This window comes from Dama dama, chromosome 12 (assembly GCF_033118175.1).
Source record: "Dama dama isolate Ldn47 chromosome 12, ASM3311817v1, whole genome shotgun sequence".
Classification (NCBI taxonomy): Eukaryota; Metazoa; Chordata; class Mammalia; order Artiodactyla; family Cervidae; genus Dama; species Dama dama.
The window spans coordinates 46,564,036-46,586,423 of NC_083692.1; the positions used below are offsets into that span (position 1 = coordinate 46,564,036).

The window sequence follows — 22,388 nt, forward strand, 5'->3', positions numbered from 1 at the left end:
TGTGTCCTATCTTTTTGCCTTTTCATACTGTTCATGGGGTCTCAAGGCAAGAATACTGAAATGGTTCACCATTCCCTTCTCCAGTGGATCACGTTTGTCTGAACTCTCCACCATGACCTGTCCAGCTTGGGTGGCCCTACACAGCATGGCTCATAGTTTCATTGAGTTAGACAAGGCTGTGTCAGTAAGTTTTCATTAATTAGCTTTCATGTGGTTCCTAATAGCCTTGGTCTTAACATCCTGTGTCTCCCACTTCTAGTACTCAAGAGTTTGCTGTCAGGGAGCTTCTTTGGACTTTTAGGCAATTAGCCTACTCATGTTTGTGAAACAAACTATACAAGTCATATTGGTCTCCTGATGACTAATTTGAGCCTGTGGATTGAGTCAATTCCCTCTAAGTAGAATATATCTAGTAAAGGCAGATGGAATCATCTAAATTTATGTAGTGTTTTCAAGATTCAAGCAGTACAGCCAGTCAACCTCTATTTGATTCATCCGCTTGCCCCCTGGATGTGCCCCACTTGTGGACCAACAATTTTGAAGGCAGACAGAAGAGATCCACATGGTTGGGCTAACTGCAGCCACACTGGAAGCATGCAGCTCTCTACTGACCTAGAACCCTACAACACTAAGTCCAGCTTTCCAGGCATTTCTGTGTGTGTCAGTATCAGCTCCAACTGTCTTTATAAAAGTAATTCATTCAGTGAACATTATGTGTGAGTCACTCTCCTAGGTGCTACAGACACTGAGATAAATATGAACAACAAATCTAATTAGGTCCCATCTGTTTATTTTTAGTTTTATTTTCATTACTGTAGGTGGATCAAAAAGGTCCTCCTACCATTTTTATCAGAGTGTTCTGCCTTTGTTTTCCTCTAAGAGTTGTATAGTATCTAGACTTAAGGTTTCGCAGGTGGTGCAGTTGGTTAAGAATTCACCTGCTGTTGCAGGAGACACAAGAGACGTGGGTTTGATCCCTGGGTCAGGAAGATCTCATGCAGGAGAAATGGCAACCCACTCCACTATTGTTTCCTGGAAAATTCCATGGACAGAAAAGCCTTGCCTTCTTTGTCAGAGATTAGGTGACATTATGTGGATTTATCTCTGGACTTTTTGTGTCATTTTCCATTGATCGATATGTATGTTTTTGTACCAGAATCATACTGTTTTGATTACTGTAGCTTTGTAGTGTAGTCTGAAGTCAGAACACATGATTCTTCCAGCTCCATTTTTCTTTCTCAAGGTTGCTTTTGCTATTTGGGATCTTTTGTGTTTCTATACAAACTAATTTTTTTTTTCTTATGCTGTGAAAAATGCGTTGGTAATTTGACAGGGATTGCATTCAAACTGTAGATTACTTTGGGTAGTGCAGTCATTTTAACAATACTGATTCTTCCAATCCAAGAACATGGTATATATCTCTCCATCTGTTTGTGCCACCTCTGATTTCTTTCATCAGTATTTTGTAGTTTCATAAGTACAGGTCTTTTTCCTCCTTACGTAGGTTTACCTCTAATATCTTATACTGTTTGATGCAATGGCAAATGGAATTGGTTCCTTAATTCCTGTTTCTGATATTTTGTTGTTAGTGTATAGAAATGCAAGGTATTTCTGTGTCTTAATTTTGTATCCTGAAACTTTGCCAAATTTGTTCATGAGCTCTAGAAGTTTTCTGGTAGTGTCTTTAGGGTTTTCTATGTGTAGTATCATATCATGTATAAAAATGCAAACTGCATATAGCAGCAGTTTTACTACTTCCTTTCCAGTTTGGATTTCCTTAATTTATTTTTCTTCTGTGATTGCTATCGCTAGGGCTTCCAAAGTTATATTCAGTAAAAGTGGAGAGAGTGAACATCCTTATCTTATTCCTGATCTTAGAGGAAATGCTTTCAGTGTTTCACCATTGAGAATGATGTTGCTTTGGGTTTGTCATATATAGCCTTTATTATGTTGAGGTGTGTTCCCTCTATGCCCACTTTCTGGAGAGTTTCTTTTTTTAAATCATAATTGGGTATTGAATGTAGTATTTATCTTTATTACATTCAGTCTACCAGTGATAATATACCACTTCACACACAGTGTAAGAACTTTACAAAAGTACACTCCCTGTTGTTTCTTCCAGACCTTATGCTATTATGGCCAAGTATTAGCCAGGATGTGGAGCAACTGGAATTACTTTATTGCCATTGAGAAAATAAAGTGGTATAATTACTTGAGATATAACTGACATACAAGTAACTGCATATATTTCAAATGTATAATTTATTAGGTTTTGGCATCTGTTTTCATTCATGTAACCACACCACCACAATCAATATAACTGGAACATCCATCACCTCCAAAAATTTTCCTGGACTTCTTTCCCATCACATTCCCCTATTATTTCTCTTTATTGAAACCCTCTCCCCTGGCCAACCACTGATTTGATGTCTTATATAATTAGTTTGCATTTTTATAATTTTATATAAGTGGATTTATACTGCACATACTCTTATTTTTCCCTGAATTCTTTCACTCAACATAATTATTTTGAGATCTACCTAAGTCACTGTATACACCAATATAGTACATTTCTTTCCATACAAGAGTATTTCAGTCTATGCATATGAAACTCATATATTAATGAATGCTTGGGTTTTTTCAGTATTTAGCTATTATAAACAGAGCAGCTATGAAAGCTTATGAGTAACTCCTCAAATGGGCATATGCTTTCAAGAAAGAAATAGTTTTCTCAAGTTGTGTGTAATCACACCATTGTGGTTATCTGGGTCATTAAGATCTTTTTTGTATAGTTCTTTTTTGTATTCTTGAAGTTATAAGTAGTAGAGCCAAAAGCAGAGATTCTACCTGCCCTCCCCCCCACCCCGCCCACCTGATTGCTTGACTCTCTTACTCAGGCCTTCTGGAAGATCTAATTGGTACATAATAATGTTATAAACTTTTCATAGCTACTCATTGATTTCTGTATAAAAAGTCATTACTCAAAATTAAAGCAATGTGCCATCTTAGCAAGTCTACTTTCGGTGACAGGTTTCCTTGGTAGTTATACTATACTTTAGAGCACTTTTGATAAAGTCCTTGATGATTTTCATGCCTGTTTTATATAAATGTTAGTGTTGTTTTCCAACCTAAGTATTGAGTTATTTGATGGTGAGGACCTCCTAAAATAATGTTAAATATACAGTAAGCGTAAAAATCTGTTTAATGGTTATTTCCAAATGATAACTTCTAAAGTGAATTTCTTACCAGTGAGTGTGTCTATAAATGTTTATAACATGTCTTTAAATATTTATAGACATAATTGTTTATTTGCACTATTGTTTCACCCTTATTTTTCCCTCCTTCCTCTCCATTGGGAAATATTAATTTTCCCAAGAAATTCCAAAGCTATGTCTTTCTTCTCTGTGTCAACAATTTGAGCATTATTTGGTGAATTCAGGTATTTACTTTTTTTTAGCATCACCAGTATGTGTTTTCCTTTCAAAGGAACCCTTGCCAATGCAGCTTGTCTTCATGATGTGTTTTTTACTTTCAGTTTTATGTCTCTGCCTAGTAACTTTTAAATACAGTTGGATTTGAAGGGATAGTAAAGGGAACAAACTGTGTTTTAACTTATTTAAAGCCTTGAAATAATCAGTAGAATAACATTTTGAGCTTTTACTATGACCCAGTTTTGACAGAGCTAAGGGTAAAATTAAGAAAACACAGGATGGAAAATTACCACTAACTCTGAGGGGACATTTAGCATATCTTCTTGTTAGAAGATGATATATAATCCCTTTTTGATATTATAGATTTACTATTTTATGAAACCTTACTATTATAAAATAATTAAGTTCGTATGTTGGGATAATTCCATCAAAAATGAGACACTATATATTTTTTCTTAATATATATGTTTTATTGAAGTATAGTTGACTTACAGTGTTTCAGATGCACAGCAAGGTGATTCAGCTGTATATACACACATCTGTAATTTTTAAGATTATTTTCTATTATATGTTATTATAAGATATTGAATATATTTCTATGTGCTATACAGTAAACCTTTGTTGCTTGCTGCATATATATTTTTAAATTAAAAATCTAGCATTATATTCATAATAAGTCAAACAAGTGAAATAAAATGTCAAATTTTTTTGTTAGGCAAAAATTCATAAGTTTTCTAAAATATATATATTATATTTATATATCAGTATATAAAAGCTTTTCTACTACTCTTGATAAAGGCTTAAGAAAGAATATTAAAAAAGATGGAGAAAGTGGTAAACATAAACCTAATTAAATGGGGTCACTGAATATGAAATAGAAAAAGTGAAACAAACTAGATAAAAGTAAAAGATCATTATTTAGTCGAGTTGTTTTTAAAGATAGCTTCTCATTAGAAACCTATTTGGGACTCTGGAGAAAAAAAAGAAATACCTGGGCATTTGTATTTTTCAAAACATTTCAGCATAATTCTGATATGCATCTGAATTTTAAAAAGTGATTACAGGTTTTTCTATTGTAGTTTTGGTGATACAGTTCTCTTATTTTTCTGTTGACCAATCATGATACAGTGATATTAAGTGAGTAATAGTTACATAATCACAATAGTGAGAGATGTTTATCAGTTTTCACAATCAGTAGGCAGACTAAAAATAAAAAAATAATTACAACTGCAAGCCATAATGGCAACATGATTCCCCAGCAGTATAGACTACATACAATTTGGGGGTGGGGGGGGGGTCAAGCAGAGTTACGTGGAAATTGAAAGTGCCTGCATTGCACATGTTTTCATCCGCCTAGCTAGTTTGTGTCTTTTAGTTGGTTCCTTTGATCCTATTACTGTTTTCTTAATTGTTTTAGGTTTATTTTCTGTAGGTCTTTTCCTTCTCTTATGTTTCTTGCCTTGAGAAGTTCCTTTAGCATTTGCTGTAAAGCTGGTTTGGTAGTGCTGAATTCTCTTAACTTTTGCTTGTCTGAAAAGCTTTTGATTTCTCCATAATTTCTGAAAGAGAGTCTTGCTGGGTAGAGTATTCTTGGTTGTAGGCTCTTCCCTTTCATCACTTTACATATATCATGCCATTCCCTTCTGGCTTGTAGAGTATCTGTTGAGAAATCAGCTGATAGCCTGATGGGAGTTCCCTTGAAAGTTACTTGCCATTTTTCCCTTATTGCTTTTAATATTTTATCCTTGCCTTTAATTTTTGTCAGTTTGATTACTGTGTGTCTTGGGGCATTCCTCCTTGGGTTTATCCTTCCTGGGACTCTGTACTTCCTGGACTTGGTTGACTGTTTCCTTTCCCATGTTAAGGAAGCTTTCAGCTATTATCTCTTCAAATATTTTCTCTAGGATCAATGCCATTATCCAGTGACTACAATTTAGTAATCTTGAATATCTTTGTTATTTAGTTCTTTTATTTGCCTTCTTATACCACCATCACTAATTTCTTCAGTATCTTGATTATTGATCAGACTAGGTTTTATAAATGCACTCATTTTTTAATCTCATAGAATTTTTTGTACTTGCCAAGTACAAAGTGGATTTTCAGTTAGGACATAAACAAGATTTTGTTATATGGAGCTAGTAGTTATGGCTAGATCAAGCCACGTGAAATTTCTGATAATTTTTTTGACCTATAAAAATTATAATTTCATATGGTTCAGCCTATACTAATATCTTCTTTTGAAATTAATTCTATCTGAATAATCAGTTGTACATTTATATCATCTGGAGTATAGTGTTTTTTATACTTTTTTTTGACTTAAGCTATGTTTGTAGTTGATTCGTTTCCCAGGTGACCCAGTGGTCAAGAATCTGCCTACCAATGCAGGAGACTCAGAAGACATGGGTTCAGTCCCTGAGTCAGGGAGACCCACCTGGAGCAGGAAATGGCAATCCACTCCAATATTCTTGCCTGGAAAATTGCATGGACAGAGGTGCCTGGCAAACCACAGTCCACTGGGTCACAAAGAGTCAGATATGACTGAGCATGAGCATGCGCGTGCCTGCACACACACATAGTTCATTAAATTGGATCCTTTCGAACGTCTGAAAATATTCAAATGGATGTTTTTTAATGTAAAGTTTTAGCTAAATGTTCACAGTTAAGTAGATCCAAATCTAATTTTCAAGACATTTGAGTTTATGTTTTAATGATGAAAGGTTGTTACTATAATGAGGACCAAAGTCAAAGTAACAGAGGTGCTGTCGAGTGGCTTCTTGTGGTATTTCTTTTCTTTTTGAATTGCATCTCTTTGTATTTTCCATAACCTCCAGCCAAAGAATCCAGAGAGGTCTGACGTATACCCAAGATAACTGTTTATGAGTTCTTAAGCTCAATTGTTGTATTCCTGATAATTGGTTGAGCTTAGATTTAAGTGGAAAAGTTAATTGGAAGGCAGCCTTTCCTAAATTTCTTCTCTTTTTTTTTTAGCAGTGCCTTGGTCATTTGTGCAGAAGTCTTCCACAAGCCTGTGCACTGTGCTGTGTTGCTGATGTTTGGATTGAGAGGGATATTAGCTAATAGTATTTACCTTCATGATCACTGCTTCTGCTTCGAGTGTGGTATTCAGATAAGGTCTGATCAGGCAGTTGGTATAACTGCAGTTTGCTGCTGACTTTCCAGTTATTGCTCCAGAGTTCCTCTAGAGAATAGCAGTTGTTCTTTTCTAGCAAAGAGTGAAGGGGAGAATTTAAGAGAAAGGTTACTTAAGTGCCTATAAAAATTCATGCTGACTGATTCTGTTCTCTTGCCAGGGACAAATTCTGGCTATTTATTTTAACCCTTTGTCTCTAGCAAGAAATAATCATAAGCTCTTTAGAGGTCTCTTTGGAGGAGGGAATTTTTCATTGTTTTTTTTTTTTCTCCTTTTCAATTGAACTGGTGTGGGAAAGAGGAAAATATTGCACACATATTATATATACATATGTCATTCATATATAAAAGATGTGCTTCCTAAAAGTCATTATAATATGAGAAAGTATATTTAAATTTTCTGATTAGCAAAGATTGAAAAGTGATAGTATTCAATACTAATGAATGTATAGAGAAACAGGTGTAAGTGTAAGCACATGTATGCTTTCTGCAGAATATTTTAGTAATGTGTGTATATGTTAGTTGCTCAGTTATTTCCATCTCTTTGAAACCTCATGGACTGCAGCCTACCAGGCTCTTCTGTCCATGGAGTTTTCTAGGCAAGAATACTGGAGTGGGTAGCCATTCCCTTCTCCAAGCCATCTTTCCAATCCAGGGATCGAACCTGGGTCTCCTATTTTGCAAGCAGATATACAGATATGTGTAACTGACATAATTTCCAAACTAAAAAATCCACTGTTAATTTCTCAGACTAGAATATTTTTACGGTAGCACTGCAGTAGTATATTGGAAGCCACTTAAATAGCCATCTACTATCTACTATAGGGGATGAATTCAATTAGGATACATCATATAATTGAATATATCATATAATCATTAAAAAGAATGATGTACATGTGTATATGTCAGGATGGACACAATTTATAAAGATACTAAATGGTGTGTGGAGTATGATCTCGCATTTGTAAAATTAAATACAATTATATAGATCAAGTATCAAACCTTTTAAAGGTTAAAAACTAACATTAACAATATATTTCCATTAAAATATTGACAGTAACATTCAATGAGTGAAGTAGGGCACTGAATACAGTGTGATATAAATTGTTCTTATTGCAGTGGAAATTGGTAGAGGGATGCTCCGTCTTTGTGAAAAAACAATATAGTTTTAAAAGTTTTAAAGCATCCATGTATGTATACAGAGTGGCTATATAACATTAATGATAACAAAATGGTTCATATTTTAAAACACTGTTATCTTTTCAAAGCACTTATATACTCATAATTTTCTTTCCAAATCACTCATTGTGTTATTACAAAAAATATTTATTATTCTCTATCAATTTCCTTTCCTCAAATAAGGAAATTAAATGATACACTCTTAAAAAATGCTTTTAGCATTAAAGAGTTTTATCTATGACAATGCAAATGTTAAGAGCTGTCAGGGAAGGACAAGCCAATGCTAAAAGGAGTACGAGAGAGAAGCAAAGAAATACTTTGAATTAAGCAACATATTTCTTTATGGCATTTTCTACATGAGTTTAGCATATATGCTGGTCATTTACCTGTTAGCTATAACATTTATTCCCTGCAATATCTTTGGCATGCTCTTTATGTCAGGGAACTGAACTCTGAAGGCCAGATTTCCCTGCTGACTAGATTTGGCTATGAGAAAGCATTGCCGTAAGATCAAAGGTGGGTGAATGGAAAAGCCAGAGCATGTTTTTTCCTTCCCTCTCTGCCTTGCAGAGCATCAACATAATGCCTGAGTCTCTTCCATGTTTCGGTCTCCTGCTGGATGGGACTTTGCTCTGTGGTTTCAGTTCCTATCTATCTTTCCCCCCTTGTGTGAACCTTTCCACTGTTGGTGGGAATGCAAAATGGTGCAGCTGCTATGGAAAAGTTTGTGGAGTTTACTCAAAAATTTGGAAATAAAACTAGCATATAATTCAGCAATCTGACTTCTGGGCATATATCCAAAAGAATTGAAATCACAATCTCAAGGAGTTATTAGTACTTCCACGTTCAGTGTTATTCACAATAGCCAGGATGTGGAGACAGCCTCTCTGTCCAACGACAGGTGAGTGAATGAAGGAAATGTGATGTGTGCATACAATGTGATGTTATTCATCCTTACAAAGGAAGGAAATTCTACAATATGTGTAGTAAGGATGAACTTTAAGGTGTTATGCTAAGCCAGTTACAAAAAGACAAATACTGCATTATTCCACTTTTATGAGATATCTGAAATAGTAATAGTAACAGAATCATAGACAAAAACGATAGTTTTGGAGGCTATAGAGAGTGAGAAATGGGAGTTTACTAATCAATAGGCACAGAGTTTCAAATAAGTAAGAGAAGTTTAAGGATCTGCTATACACTGTGTACTTACACCCAACAATACTGTTCAGTTCAGTTCAGTTGCTTAGTCGTGTCCAACTCTGCAACCCCATGAATCACAGCACGCCAGGCCTCCCTACCATCAGCAACTCCCAGAGTCCACCCAAACCCACGTCGATCCAGTTGGTGATGCCTTCCAGCCATCTCATTTTCTGTCATCCCCTTCTCCTCCTGTCCCCAATCCCCCCCCCCCCCAATATCAGGGTCTTTTCCAATGAGTCAGTTCTTCACATCAGGTGGCCAAAGTATTGGAGTTTCAGCTTCAGCATCAGTCCTTCCCATGAACACCCAGGACTGATTTCCTTTAAGATGGACTGGTTGGATATCCTTGCAGTCCAAGGGACTCTCAAGAGTCTTCTCCAACACCACAGTTCAAAAGCATCAATTTTTCGGTGCTCAGTTTTCTTCACAGTCCAACTCTCACATCCACACATGACCACTGGAAAAACCAAAGCCTTGAATAGACGGACTTTTGTTGGCAAAGTAATGTCACTGCTTTTTAATATGCTGTCTAGGTTGGTCATAACTTTCCTTCCAAGGAGTAAGTATCTTTTAATTTCATGGCTGCAGTCACCATCTGCAGTGATTTTGGAGCCCAAAAAAATAAAGTCTGACACTGTTTCCCCATCTGTTTGCCATGAAGTGATGGGACCGGATGCCATGATCTTAGTTTTCTGATTGTTGAGATTTAAGCCACCTTTTTCACTCTCCTCTTTCCCTTTCATCATGAGGCTTTTTAGTTCATCTTCACTTTCTGCCATAAGGGTGGTGTCATCTGCATATCTGAGTTTATTGATATTTCTTCCGGCAATCTTGATTCCAGCTTGTGCTTCTTCCAGCCCAGCGTTTCTCATGATGTACTCTGCATATAAGTTAAATAAGCAGGGTGACAATATACAGCCTTGACGTACTCCTTTTCCTATTTGGAACAAGCCTGTTGTTCCATGTCCAGTTCTAACTGTTGCTTCCTGACATGCATACAGGTTTCTCAAGAGGCAGGTCAGGTGGTCTGGTATTCCCACCTCTTTCAGAATTTTCCACAGTTTATTGTGATCCACACCGTCAAAGGCTTTGGCATAGTCAGTAAAGTAGAAATAGATGTTTTTCTGGAACTCTCTTGCTTTTTCGATGATCCAGCAGATGATGGCAACAATACTGTACCTTACCCTTAAAATTTTGTTGAGGAGGGAAAAAAAAATCTAATTCCCTAGTGGCTCAGTGGTAAAGAATCCACCTTCAGTGCAGAAGACATGGAGACATGGGTTCACTCCCTGAGTTGTGAAGATACCCTGGAGAAGGAAATAGCAACCCACTCTGGTATTCTTGCCTTGGTAATCTCGTGGACAGAGGATCCTGGCGGGCTACAGTCCATGGAGTCGCTAAAGAGTCGGACATGACTGAGTGGCTACTGTTATTGAAATACTCCGGTACTATCATAAAGACAGACGTATAGATCAATGGAAAAAGAAGAGAGACCCCTGATAAAAATTTTCATCTAAAACATTGTTTTAGTAGTTGAATAAAATTTTACTATATCAGTATGCATCAAGTATTTAATTTTCAGTGTTTTGATAATTAGGCTAACTAAAATTTTCCCTATTTTAGAGATTTGCAGTAACTTGTCCTTTGCTATTAAAGCAAAATATATCTTTGAATTATGTAATTAGCTATATTAGTTAGCTAGTCTAGTTAAAGCCTTCTAAGTGCCCAGCATAGTTCTGTTTTTTATATATTTAATCATGTTTAAAAGGTTATTATTGATGTTCTATAATAGTTTTATAGATTGGCCTGGAAGGCCCAATGTAATCACATAACTTGCCTAAAACCATATTGCTAGTAAGTGGCTCACATGGAATTTAAATCAGGGAGATCTTTTTTTCAAGTTGGTTATGTTATTACTCCATTATGCCTATGAACACTGGCTTGAAAGTAAAGTGAAAAAGACAACTTACCATATAAATCATAGACCTTGGGATATCAGAGGTAGAATAAGACAACCATAAAGCAATGGCAACATATGCTGTTCTGGCTCATTACAGTTACATTATCTTTTGCCCTAGGTGAGTGATGATACTTTCATGATTATCTGGGTCATGGGGATCTTTTTTGTATAGTTATTCTTGCCACCTCCTCTTAATATCTTTTGCTTCTGTTATGTCCGTACCATTTCTGTCCTTTATTGTGCCCATCTTTGCATGAAATGTTCCCTTGGTATCTCTAATTTTCTTGAAGAGTTCTTTAGTCTTTCCCATAATATTGTTTTCCTCTATTTCTTTGCATTGATCACTAAGGAAGACTTTCTTATCTCTCCTTGCTATTCTTTGGAACTCTGCATTCAAATGGATATATCTTTCCTTTTCTCCTTTGCTTTTGGCTTCCCTTCTTTTCACAGCTATTTGTAAGGCCTCCTCAGACAACCATTTTGCTTTTTTGCATTTCTTTTTCTTGGGGATGGTCTTGATCCCTGCCTCCTATACAGTGTCAGTAACCTCTGTCCATAGTTCATCAGGCACTCTGTCTATCAGATCTAATCCCTTGAATCTATTTGTCACTTCCACTGTATAATAGTAAGGGATTGATTTAGGTCATACTTGAATGATCTTCAGGTTTTCCCTACTTTCTTCAATTTGAGTCTGAATTTGGCAATAAGGAGAAGCATCGCTATGAACAAAGCTAGTGGAGGTGATGGAATTCCAGTTGAGCTATTTCAAATCCTAAAAGACGATACTGTGAAAGTGCTGCACTCAATATGCCAGCAAATTTGGAAAACTCAGCAGTGGCCACAGGACTGGAAAAAGTCAGTTTTCATTCCAGTCCCAAAGAAAGGCAATGCCAAGAATGCTCAAACTACTGCACAGTTGCTCTCATCTCACACGCTAGTAAACTGAAAGTGAAGTTGCTCAGTCATGTCCGACTCTTTGCGGCCACATGGACTGTAGCCCACCAGGCTCCTCTGTCCATGGAATTCTCCAGGCAAGAATACTGGAGTGGGTTGCCATTTCCTTCTCCAGGGGATCTTCTCGACATAGGGATTGAACCCAGGTCTCCCGCATTGCAGGCAGACACTTTAACCTCTGAGCCACAAGGGAAGTCTCACACATGCTAGTAAAGTAATGCTCAAAATTCTCCATGCCAGGCTTCAACAGTATGTGAACCGTGAACTTCCAGATGTTCAAGCTGGATTTTTTTTTTCATTTCTTTTTATTAGTTGAAGGCTAATTACAATATTGTAGTGGTTTTTTGTCATACATTGACATGAATCAGCCATGGATTTATAAGTGTTAAAGGCAGAAGAACCAGAGATCAAATTGCCAACATCTGCTGGATCATTGAAAAAGCAAGAGAGTTCCAGAAAAACATCTACTTCTACTTTTTTGACTATGCCAAAGCCTTTGACTGTGTGCATCACAACAAACTGTGGAAAATTCTTCAAGAGATGGGAACAACAGACCACCTGACCTGCCTCTTGATAAATCTGTATGCAGGTCAGGAAGCAACAGTTAGAACTGGACATGGAAAAACAGACTTGTTCCAAATAGGAAAAGGAGTACGTCCAGGCTGTATATTGTCATCCTGCCTATTTAACTTATATGCAGAGTATATCATGAGAAACACTGGGCTGGATGATGCACAAGCTGGAATCAACATTGCTGCAGGAAATATCAATAAACTCAGATATGCAGATGACACCACCCTTATGGCAGAAAGCAAAGAACTAAAAAGCCTCCTGATGAAAGTGAAAGAGGAGAGTGAAAAAGTTGGCTTAAAACTCAATATTCAAAAAACTAAGATCATGGCATCTGGTCCCATCACTTCGTGGCAAATAGATGGGGAAACAATGAAAAGAATGACAGACTTTATTTTGGGACGCTCCAGTGTCACTGCAGATGGTGACTGTAGCCATGAAATTAAAAGATGCTTGCTCCTTGGAAGAAAATTTATGATTAACTTAGACGGCATATTAAAAAGCAGACATTACTTTGCCAACAAAGGTCCATCTACTCAAAGCTTTGGTTTTTCCAGTATTCATATATGGATGTGAGAGTTGGACTATAAAGAAAGCTGAGCACTGAAGAATTGATGCTTTTGAACTGTGGTGTTGGAGAAGACTCTTGAGAGTCCCTTGGACTGTAAGGAGTTCCAACCAGTCCATCCTAAAGGAGATCAGTCCTGAATATTCATTGGAAGGGCTGATGCTGAAGCTGAAACTCCAATACTTTGGCCACCTGATGCGAAGAGCTGACTCCTTTGGAAAGACCCTGATGCTGGGAAAGATTGAAGGCAGGAGGAAAAGGGGACAACAGAGGATGGGATGGTTGGATGGCATCACCAACTCACTGGGTATGAGTTTGAGTAAACTCTGGGAGTTGGTTATGGACAGAGAAGCCTGGCATGCTGCAGTCTATGGGGTCCAAAGAGTCGGACAAGACTGAGCCACTGAACTGAACTGACTATCTTTTGCCCTACAGATCATTGACACGCAGTTTCTTTATCTTTGGACAATTTAAAACAAAATGTATGTCACCATTTAAAGAAAAGTCAGATTTAGAAAGATAATGCCTTGAATCCAATGTCCAATAAATGTCAAACATTTTTCCAATGTGAATCTTTTCCCCAACTTCAAGCACATGGTTAATTTTCAGCTATACCAGTAGCCACTAATTGGAATATGCACATTTGTAATAGTTAAAGAAAATAATAAAAGAAGAGTATGATTTCTTTGACCAATGATATTTTCTTATATTTTTGGTAAATTATTTTTTCATATCTAATTGCTCTAGTGCTAGGGACTGGAAAAAAAATGATTTTTAGGGAATTTTCATACAGAGGTGATCTTTTATCAGGTATTGAGAGGCAGGTCCAAAGACATCCTTGCCCTATGAAACACAACAAAAATAAGTCTGAGCTGGTAAAATATATGGTGAATCAAGGGAGGTGGTGAGTAGAAACCACCCTTATTGCACACAATCTTATACTCACACTCGTTTATGTTTCTCCTAATTTTTGAGACAGTAATTTGATCCTTCTGTTTTCTATATATGTCGTTGCTTTTTTTAAAAATTATATTTGGCATATAAATTTAAGGAACAGCAGGTTGATTTGATACATGTATACTATAATATGGTTGCCATTGTAGCATTAACTAGCTCCTCTATCACATATCATGGTTATCATTACCTTTTTGTCATGGGTATAATTAAGATCTAATCTCTTAGCAGATTTGATGATTATAATATAATATCATTGCCTATATTCGTTATACTGTGCGTTCGATCTTTAGGACTCATTTAGCTACTATTTTGTACTCTTAAATATCATCTCTCCTATTTCCCCATCTTCTAGATCCCTGGTAAGCACTATTTTGTTCTTTCTAGTTTGTTTTCTAGATTTCACATATAAGTGATCTTATGGACCTTCCTGTTTCTGATCTCTCTCCCTAAGTGGTCTCTCTCTTCACAGCAAAATTGACATGAAGAATTTTTCTAAACAAGCAAATTTCTTACTTTTATTACTTTAACATAACTAATATTTAATCATCTTTTTTCTTTCTTTTTTTTTTTTTTAATTCTCTTTCTGAGAGTTGCTTGTGTATAGAAACACTACCCATTCTTGTATGTTGACTTTGTATCCCACTAGTTTTAATAAGGGCATTTATCATTATACTTCTCTTCTAGAACTGCTATTGCTGCTCTATATTTTCATTTTCTTTTTTTTTTTTCCATTTATTTTTATTAGTTGAAGGCTAACTACTTTACAATATTGTAGTGGTTTTTGCCATACATTGACATGAATCAGCCATGGATTTACATGTATTCCCCATCCCAATCCCCCCTCCTGCCTCCCTCTCCATCCCATCCCTCTGGGTCTTCCCAGTGCACCAGCCCCGAGCACTTGGCTCATGCACCCAACCTGGGCTGGTGATCTGTTTCACCCTTGATAGTATACTTGTTTCAATGTTCTTCTCTCAGAACATCCCACCCTCACCTTCTCCCACAGAATCCCAAAGTCTGTTCTGTACATCTGTGTCTCTTTTTCTGCTTTGCATATAGGGTTGTCGTTACCATCTTTCTAAATTCCATATATATGCATTAGTATACTGTATTGGTCTTTATCTTTCTGGCTTACTTCACTCTGTATGATGGGCTCCAGTTTCATCCATCTCATTAGAACTGATTCAAATGAATTCTTTTTAATGGCTGATTCCCTGCTGTATATGTACCACAGGTTCCTTATCCATTCGTCTGCTGATGGACATCTAGGTTGCTTCCATGTCCTGGCTATTATAAACAGTGCTGCGATGAACATTGGGGTGCACATTGGGGTGCACGTGTCTCTTTCAGATCTGGTTTCCTCAGTGTGTATGCCCAGAAGTGGGATTGCTGGGTCATATGGCAGTTCTATTTCCAGTTTTTTAAGAAATCTCCACACTGTTTTCCATAGTGGCTGTACTAGTTTGCATTCCCACCAACAGTGTAAGAGGGTTCCCTTTTCTCCACACCCTCTCCAGCATTTATTGCTTGTAGACTTTTGGATAGCAGCCATCCTGACTGGCGTGTAATGGTACCTCATTGTGGTTTTGATTTGCATTTCTCTGATAATGAGTGATGTTGAGCATCTTTTCATGTGTTTGTTAGCCATCTGTATGTCTTCTTTGGAGAAATATCTGTTTAGTTCTTTGGCCCATTTTTTGATTGGGTCATTTATTTTTCTGGAATTGAGCTTCAGGAGTTGCTTGAATATGTTTGAGATTAATTCTTTGTCTGTTGCTTCGTTTGCTATTATTTTCTCCCAACCTGAGGGCTGTCTTTTCACCTTGCTTATAGTTTCCTTTGTTGTGCAAAAGCTTTTAAGTTTCATTAGGTCCCATTTGTTTATTTTTGCTTTTATGTCCAATATTCTGGGAGGTGGGTGATAGAGGATCCTGCTGTGATTTATGTCAGAGAGTGTTTGCCTATGTTCTCCTCTAGGGGTTTTATAGTTTCTGGTCTTACAGTTAGATCTTTAATCCATTTTGAGTTTATTTTTGTGTATGGTGTTAGAAAGTGTTCTAGTTTCATTCTTTTATAAGTGGTTGACCAGTTTTCCCAGCACCACTTGTTAAAGAGGTATTTTATCATCTTTAATGTCAAATAATACTTAAGACAGCTATTAAAATAAGTTTATCTTCAATATTATTTCTTGTGAAGGAAACATTAGAGATAAAAAGAGAACAAAGGGCTTTGAGGTATTAATGATCCAATTGTAGGGCTGTAAGGTGGGGCAGAAAAATTGGTGTATCATATAAGATTGATGTATCTTTGTCCTTTGGTTCTCTGATCTATTACAGTAGTAGAATAGAGCTACAACATCCGATTACTGCATAGAAAACCATAAGAAAAACTTAAACAAAAGGAATATGTTGAGGACCAGTGTTTTTTTTCTTTCTTTCTTTTTTTTTTTGGTCAATTCAGATTCCCATAATTAAATGGCCTTGATAAATGTAGTAGGAAAAGTCACTGTTCACTGGCACTGGTTTTGAACTTAGAGTTTGTCTATCTGCTCTGATGCAATTGAAAGATAATAGGGTTAGGGCTCTTGATTCAATAACAAGACACCTATACTGTGATGGAAGTGGGTTACATAATTCATAATAAATCATTGAGAGGAAATGTGTGCCTCCAGTGTCTCACATATTTCCATTTGGTGGATCAGAGTTTAAGGAATTAAGCTGTAACTAGAGAATTTAATTACTGTTTGAAAGGCTGCTGCTGCTTTGCCTCTGGATGGCTCTTGCAAGTTTCTGGCTGATGATTTTTTCAATCAATTCCCTGCCTTTCAGCTTGAGCTGAAAGAGATTATTTATAATTGTTTGATTTTTTTAAAATACAATTTTATTGATTATAACAAGAAAAGATAAAGACTAAAAAAAATTTCACTAATCTTACCACCTATATTTTGAATATAACCTTACAGATTGTTTCAATGCATATATATGTATATAAACTCACATTTATATATACATTTAATATCTATCTTATGTGTCTATTAACAAAATTTGATACAATGACATTTAAAATATTATAGAAATTTCATTTACTATACTTAAAATATATAGCTAGAATTTTACAGATTCTTAAATAATATGATTTTAATTGCAGCTTCATTTACTATTGTTTTTTTTCTTGGTATAGTTGCCATGTGAGATTATTTTAGTTGCTTCATTATAACTAGTTCAACTATAGATACAGTTCTCATTTTTAAATGACTCTTTGCTCATATACTACTTTCATGACTTCCCATCAGAGGATGACTGTTTGAGCAAGAGCTTGTTGTTCTATTGAAATCAGGCTTTATTGGCTTTATGAAATTCATGAGCATCTCTTTAGGTAAAACAATCCTTCTCAGAATAGGTTAAACTTCGATAAGTTGGGTTTGGGGGTTATTTTTCTTTGGTTTTTTAATTTGCTTTTTGTCTTTGTTTTGCTTTAATTATAGGAGATATGTATTTGGACTATATCCAGGAAACTAAATCTAAAAAAAAAAAAAAATTGCAGTGAGACCATTTGAAAATTTAGTATAAGTAATTATAAAGAAATTAGCCTTTTGGATGGTTGCCAAATAATGATTGGCAGCGCAGAGATTAGGGTACCTGCAAATTGAAAACAGAAATAAAGACAAAACAGAACATAAACACACATAATAATCCTGAGTTCCAAAGAGTGAAATGCTTTGCTTTAATTTCGGAAAGAATAAAATAACTTATTCCCATGGAAACAAAGCCATTCCTGTCTCTAATAATGAAAAAACATAAAATTGGGCATATTAATTACTCTTTAAGATACACATTGTTTTTAGTTAAGAAAAACGTACAATGCAAATTGTCCTAACAGTACTTACTTTACTTACCAAGAGTTTGTGAAGCAAAATACCTTATTCTCCTCTTATAGGAAAGGCAAGTCACAAGCTGGTGAATTAAGACAGGAATCTTTGTCAGCTAATTAATCAGGGTGGAAATGATCTAATAGAGTAAGATTTAATGGAGTTATATGTGATAGATTTTTCTCTTGTGTGTAAAAAGTCTTTCTGTCAGATTTTCCTATATGAGCATACAGTTTCCCATCCAAATAATAAACCTTTGTATTTTCATAAAAGTCAAAGTTTGTGAAACACATGCTAAATAGTTAAGGAATGACATAAAACACAGCAAGTATAAAAATAGTAAGAGTTAATAATTAAGCATTTTAAACCATTTTGTATATAATCAAACAAAATGAACTTGGTAGATTTTTAAATTATTTTCCCACCGATTCAGTTAGAATTTTATTAAACTTCTTATTAAGCCATGATGGTAGTTTAGTCAAAAAGAGATTTATTTCATTCGACAAGAATTCCAGGTATAGGCGTTTGAGGGCTAGTATGGAGAAGGAAATAGCAAGCCTGTCCAGCGTTGCCTGAGATATCTCATGGACAGAGGAGCCTGGTGAGCTACAGTCCGTGGGGTTGCAAAGAGTCAGACACAACTGAGCAACCAAACAACAACAACAGTGGTGACTATTATCCCTTCAAAGTGAAAAGCTTAATCTATGTTCCTCATTTATCATCTTCCGTGGAAGATGTTCTACATCCATGTTCCAGAGGAATAAAAGAAGAAAATAGAAGAGACAGAGCCAGAAGCCTTCTGCGTATATTTCACTGTAGAACTGTGCCAAGTGGTCATCTCTAGTTTCAGGGGAGACTAGGATATTGCACAGAAGCAGGAAAGGGAAGGAGGGCTTGAAAAATTATTGGCTGAATGAACTTATGGTATCTGTCACCTTCCACCTCTTTGAGCAGTCAGTATTTATTCATGATATTTCCATCTCTGTATGTACTTTAAATGTAATGGATCCATCCTCTGTCTTCCAAGGTAGGTAGTCCCCAAATTACATCCAGTTACTGGGTTTAGTATGAAGTCTAGGCTCTTTGGGTAATCTCTTTATCACCTCCAGGTTTGGTTCTTTGTCATTCCTAAGTCTATAAATTAAAGATACATCATCTTCTTCTAATATCTCCAGTGTATTAGTATAAAGAGGAAAGAAATTAGGATAAAAGCAGTTTATCCTAAAAAAAAAAAAAAGTCTCATTCAGTAACAGGGAACAAGGGAAGCATATGACTGTCAGTGGTACATAGCAAATATAGAGTCCTGCTCAGCAGGTTACTCAGGATTTCCTGATACTAGCAACAGAAGTCATTCCTTGGCTAGCCAATCTGGCAGGTCGTAGCACTTCTTGGTGAATTTCTTTTATATATTTTCTCCAAGTCCTTGGTTCTACATCTGGGGGGGCCTTCCTTGACCAATGTGCCAATGCCTGCATTCTACGCAGATGCTGTGTAAAATGAAAGTAAATGAAAGAGGGCTCTAAAAAGATTTAAAAGGCGTTGTGTATCTACAAAACCATAAATTGGGACCATCCTAGGAAGTCCAGGTTTATGGTCTTCCTAGCTGGGAAGAGGTTCTACTTGGAGTCCACTTCCTACTGCTGTGAGTTCAAGGACCCAGAAATTACTTTAAATAAAGCCTGTAGCAACCCTGGGGCACATTTAAAAGTACCATGCCCTGGAAGTTTTATCAGACTTCCAGGATGTGAGCTTCAAGACAATTTTTAAGTAACCACATACCCCTGGAATATTTACCTCATTATCACTGGCTCCTTTGTTCTGACCAATTCCTCTCTCTTAACCTAATGGCTGCTGCCTGCCTCTACCCCTATAACCCCTGCCTCTAGCCCTGTAACCCTGTATGCCAGGGTGCAGCACCATTCATCTGATCTTTTCCATTAAGTTCCCTTTCATTGTCACTTAGAGACTTCCTAAAGAAAGGTGTTTGAAATACCCTGGGGTAACAGTTTTATCTATTTTTGAAGCTGCACTCAGAAACCTCTGCTTGTATGCATACATTTTGTATACAGAAACAGCTGGCAGTCCTCAACCTGTGTAGTTCCAAATTGTGATATTCTCAGTTGTGTGGGACACAAGCAGAGTGACCTCTTTCAGAATAGCTGTGTTCCCTTGCATCTCTGCTTAGAGGAGTCGAGCTATAGTTTGAGTGCATCTCTATCTACCACAGTACATTTGTGAAAGCAGCAAGACTTGATGAGCATATGCCAATATTCTGAATTTTACTCATACCATTCATACTAATAAAAAAGTTTGAGTTGGTATGTGGTCACGATTCCAAAGTATAGCAAACAACAGTTTGACCAGCTGTTTTGCTATTGCACTCCAAAATGCAGTGGCTCTGAAGCCTGAGGTAATTAAACCTTCAATGCTTGCCCTCATCATCTCCTCCACAAAGTCAATTCCACATTTTAAGTTCTATTATTGTAGCTCTCTTCATTCTTTGTAAACTATTACATTATTCATTATTGTTCATTGCAGCCAACAGAGCCCACTCTAGTTTATGCAGGAAAAAAAATTATTTCATAGACTCAGATTGCTCAAGAATTTTTGGAGAGGCCAGAGGCCAGCCTCTAAATCAATTGTGCAAAAACAATGTCCAATTATATCATGAGGCTTCTTTGCAAAAAAAAAAAAAACCACACACACAATTGTCACTATTGATCAATTATTTGTCCCTCAGTACTAAATACCAGAGACTGTATGACAAAGTGTTAAAGACCACCACCCTTGTTGCTAAAAGAATTAAACCCCACAATACAACCACTGCCTCACTTTGTTCAATTTGAATTCAGGTATTGCTTGAATTTAGGTCAAACATCTGGACCATAACTACAAAGGAATCTAAGAATGTGATTTATCAAGCTTAAGTTTTGAGAAGATGAGGAACATAAGCAGAAATATAGCCAAAATAGAAGGAGAATTTTTAGAGATTTTGGGCATCCTTATGTCATGACTTGATTTAACAATATCTTATATGCTTAACTGAGATTTTTAACTTATTAGGCAGACTATGTAATGTCCACTTTCTCAACACCCATTGCAATTAAATTAGCTTTATGATACATAATTTTCTGAGCATGGACATGTTGCCATAGATAACTGTTGCAAATAGGAAATATATCATAGAGAAAGCAGCCCACAGATTTCTGACCCATATTCAGTTATATGTAGTTCAGTTAAAAGAAATAGAATGGAATGGGGCAGGATTTTCTCTTATTAACATTACTTAACAATTGCAGCCTTTTTTCAATATCTTTGATACCTGCAACATCCAATGGATGGAATGGTCCATGGGAAATCTTATTTACTATGCAATGTGGTATGCCTTTCTGGATTAGATAAGATTTAAAACAAATTGCTAACATCAAATGACATTTAGAGAAGTTAGCAATGGTTATTAACTTGTCCACATCTATTTTCAGTGAATGCCATAACTCCACAGATCGAATCAAAGTCAGAGTGTGGGATGAAGATGATGACATCAAATCCAGAGTGAAGCAACATTTCAAAAAGGAGTCAGATGATTTTCTGGGGCAAACAATTGTAGAAGTGAGGACCCTGAGTGGAGAAATGGATGTCTGGTACAATTTAGGTGACTATCTTGTATCTACTTGAAACATGTTAAATAAAATTCCAGAATATCTGTGACAGGTATTATATTCCCATATTGGTAAAAATAACCAGTGTTTTTCTAGAACATTTACTTGGCCTTTAGGCAGGTAAGTTTCATTAGAAAATAAGGTGATAATTATTTAAATTCAATATTATTGAAAGATACTGGCAAATTTGAGATAAAACAGTCTTTCAAGGAATCAAATGGGTGTCTTTTAGGAGAAAAATATTATTCCATTCTGAATTTTTAGTTCATAAAGTATAGCTTCAAAAAACTTTGCCAAATGTATAGAAAACAAATAATCTATGACTTAATAATGTCTGACTTATTTCTTATTTTCTTTCAGTCCCTTAATGAATTTTGGCAATAAACAAAAAGTATATTTTAGATATCTTTCAAAGATGATATGAAAGTAGGCTTTAGTAAGGCAAAGCTTTACCCATATGCTTGTTCTGATGGTGAAGATATGAGAATGTTTAATTGGCATAATTTTAAAATGGAATTTTATTATTGTACCAAGAATTAAATAAAGATAAACTTTAATTTGACTTTTCCCACAATTGAATAATAACCTAGAATCTTTAGTGCTGACTTAAATAACAGTAAAAAGATATGGATCACTTCACTTTCTGTAAAGGACATGATCTAAAAATATATTATTGGGAATTTTTTAATTACATTTTTAAGATATGGTGGTGAATCTAAGAAAAGTTTACACACTTCCAGGATTATGAAATGTTTGATTTTAGGATACCTGTATATTTTAGCACATTACAGAGTGCTTTTCACTTTTAGAACCTACGTGCTTCAAGTAATACAGCAGTTTGCAAAGTTAAGGGATGAGGTTACAGAATTGATGGCTGTCTAAATTAAG

At 35.9% G+C, this 22,388-nt stretch overlaps 1 protein-coding gene across 2 annotated transcripts in view; it reads left to right on the forward strand.

Moving 5' to 3' along the window:
* UNC13C (unc-13 homolog C) overlaps positions 1–22,388 on the forward strand; it is a 609,739-nt gene that overhangs the window by 276,550 nt on the left and 310,801 nt on the right. For both annotated transcript variants that reach the window (XM_061158385.1, XM_061158384.1), the window contains one exon: positions 21,324–21,493. In XM_061158385.1, coding sequence (XP_061014368.1) covers positions 21,324–21,493 — 170 coding nt within the window. The remainder of the gene's footprint in view (positions 1–21,323; positions 21,494–22,388) is intronic.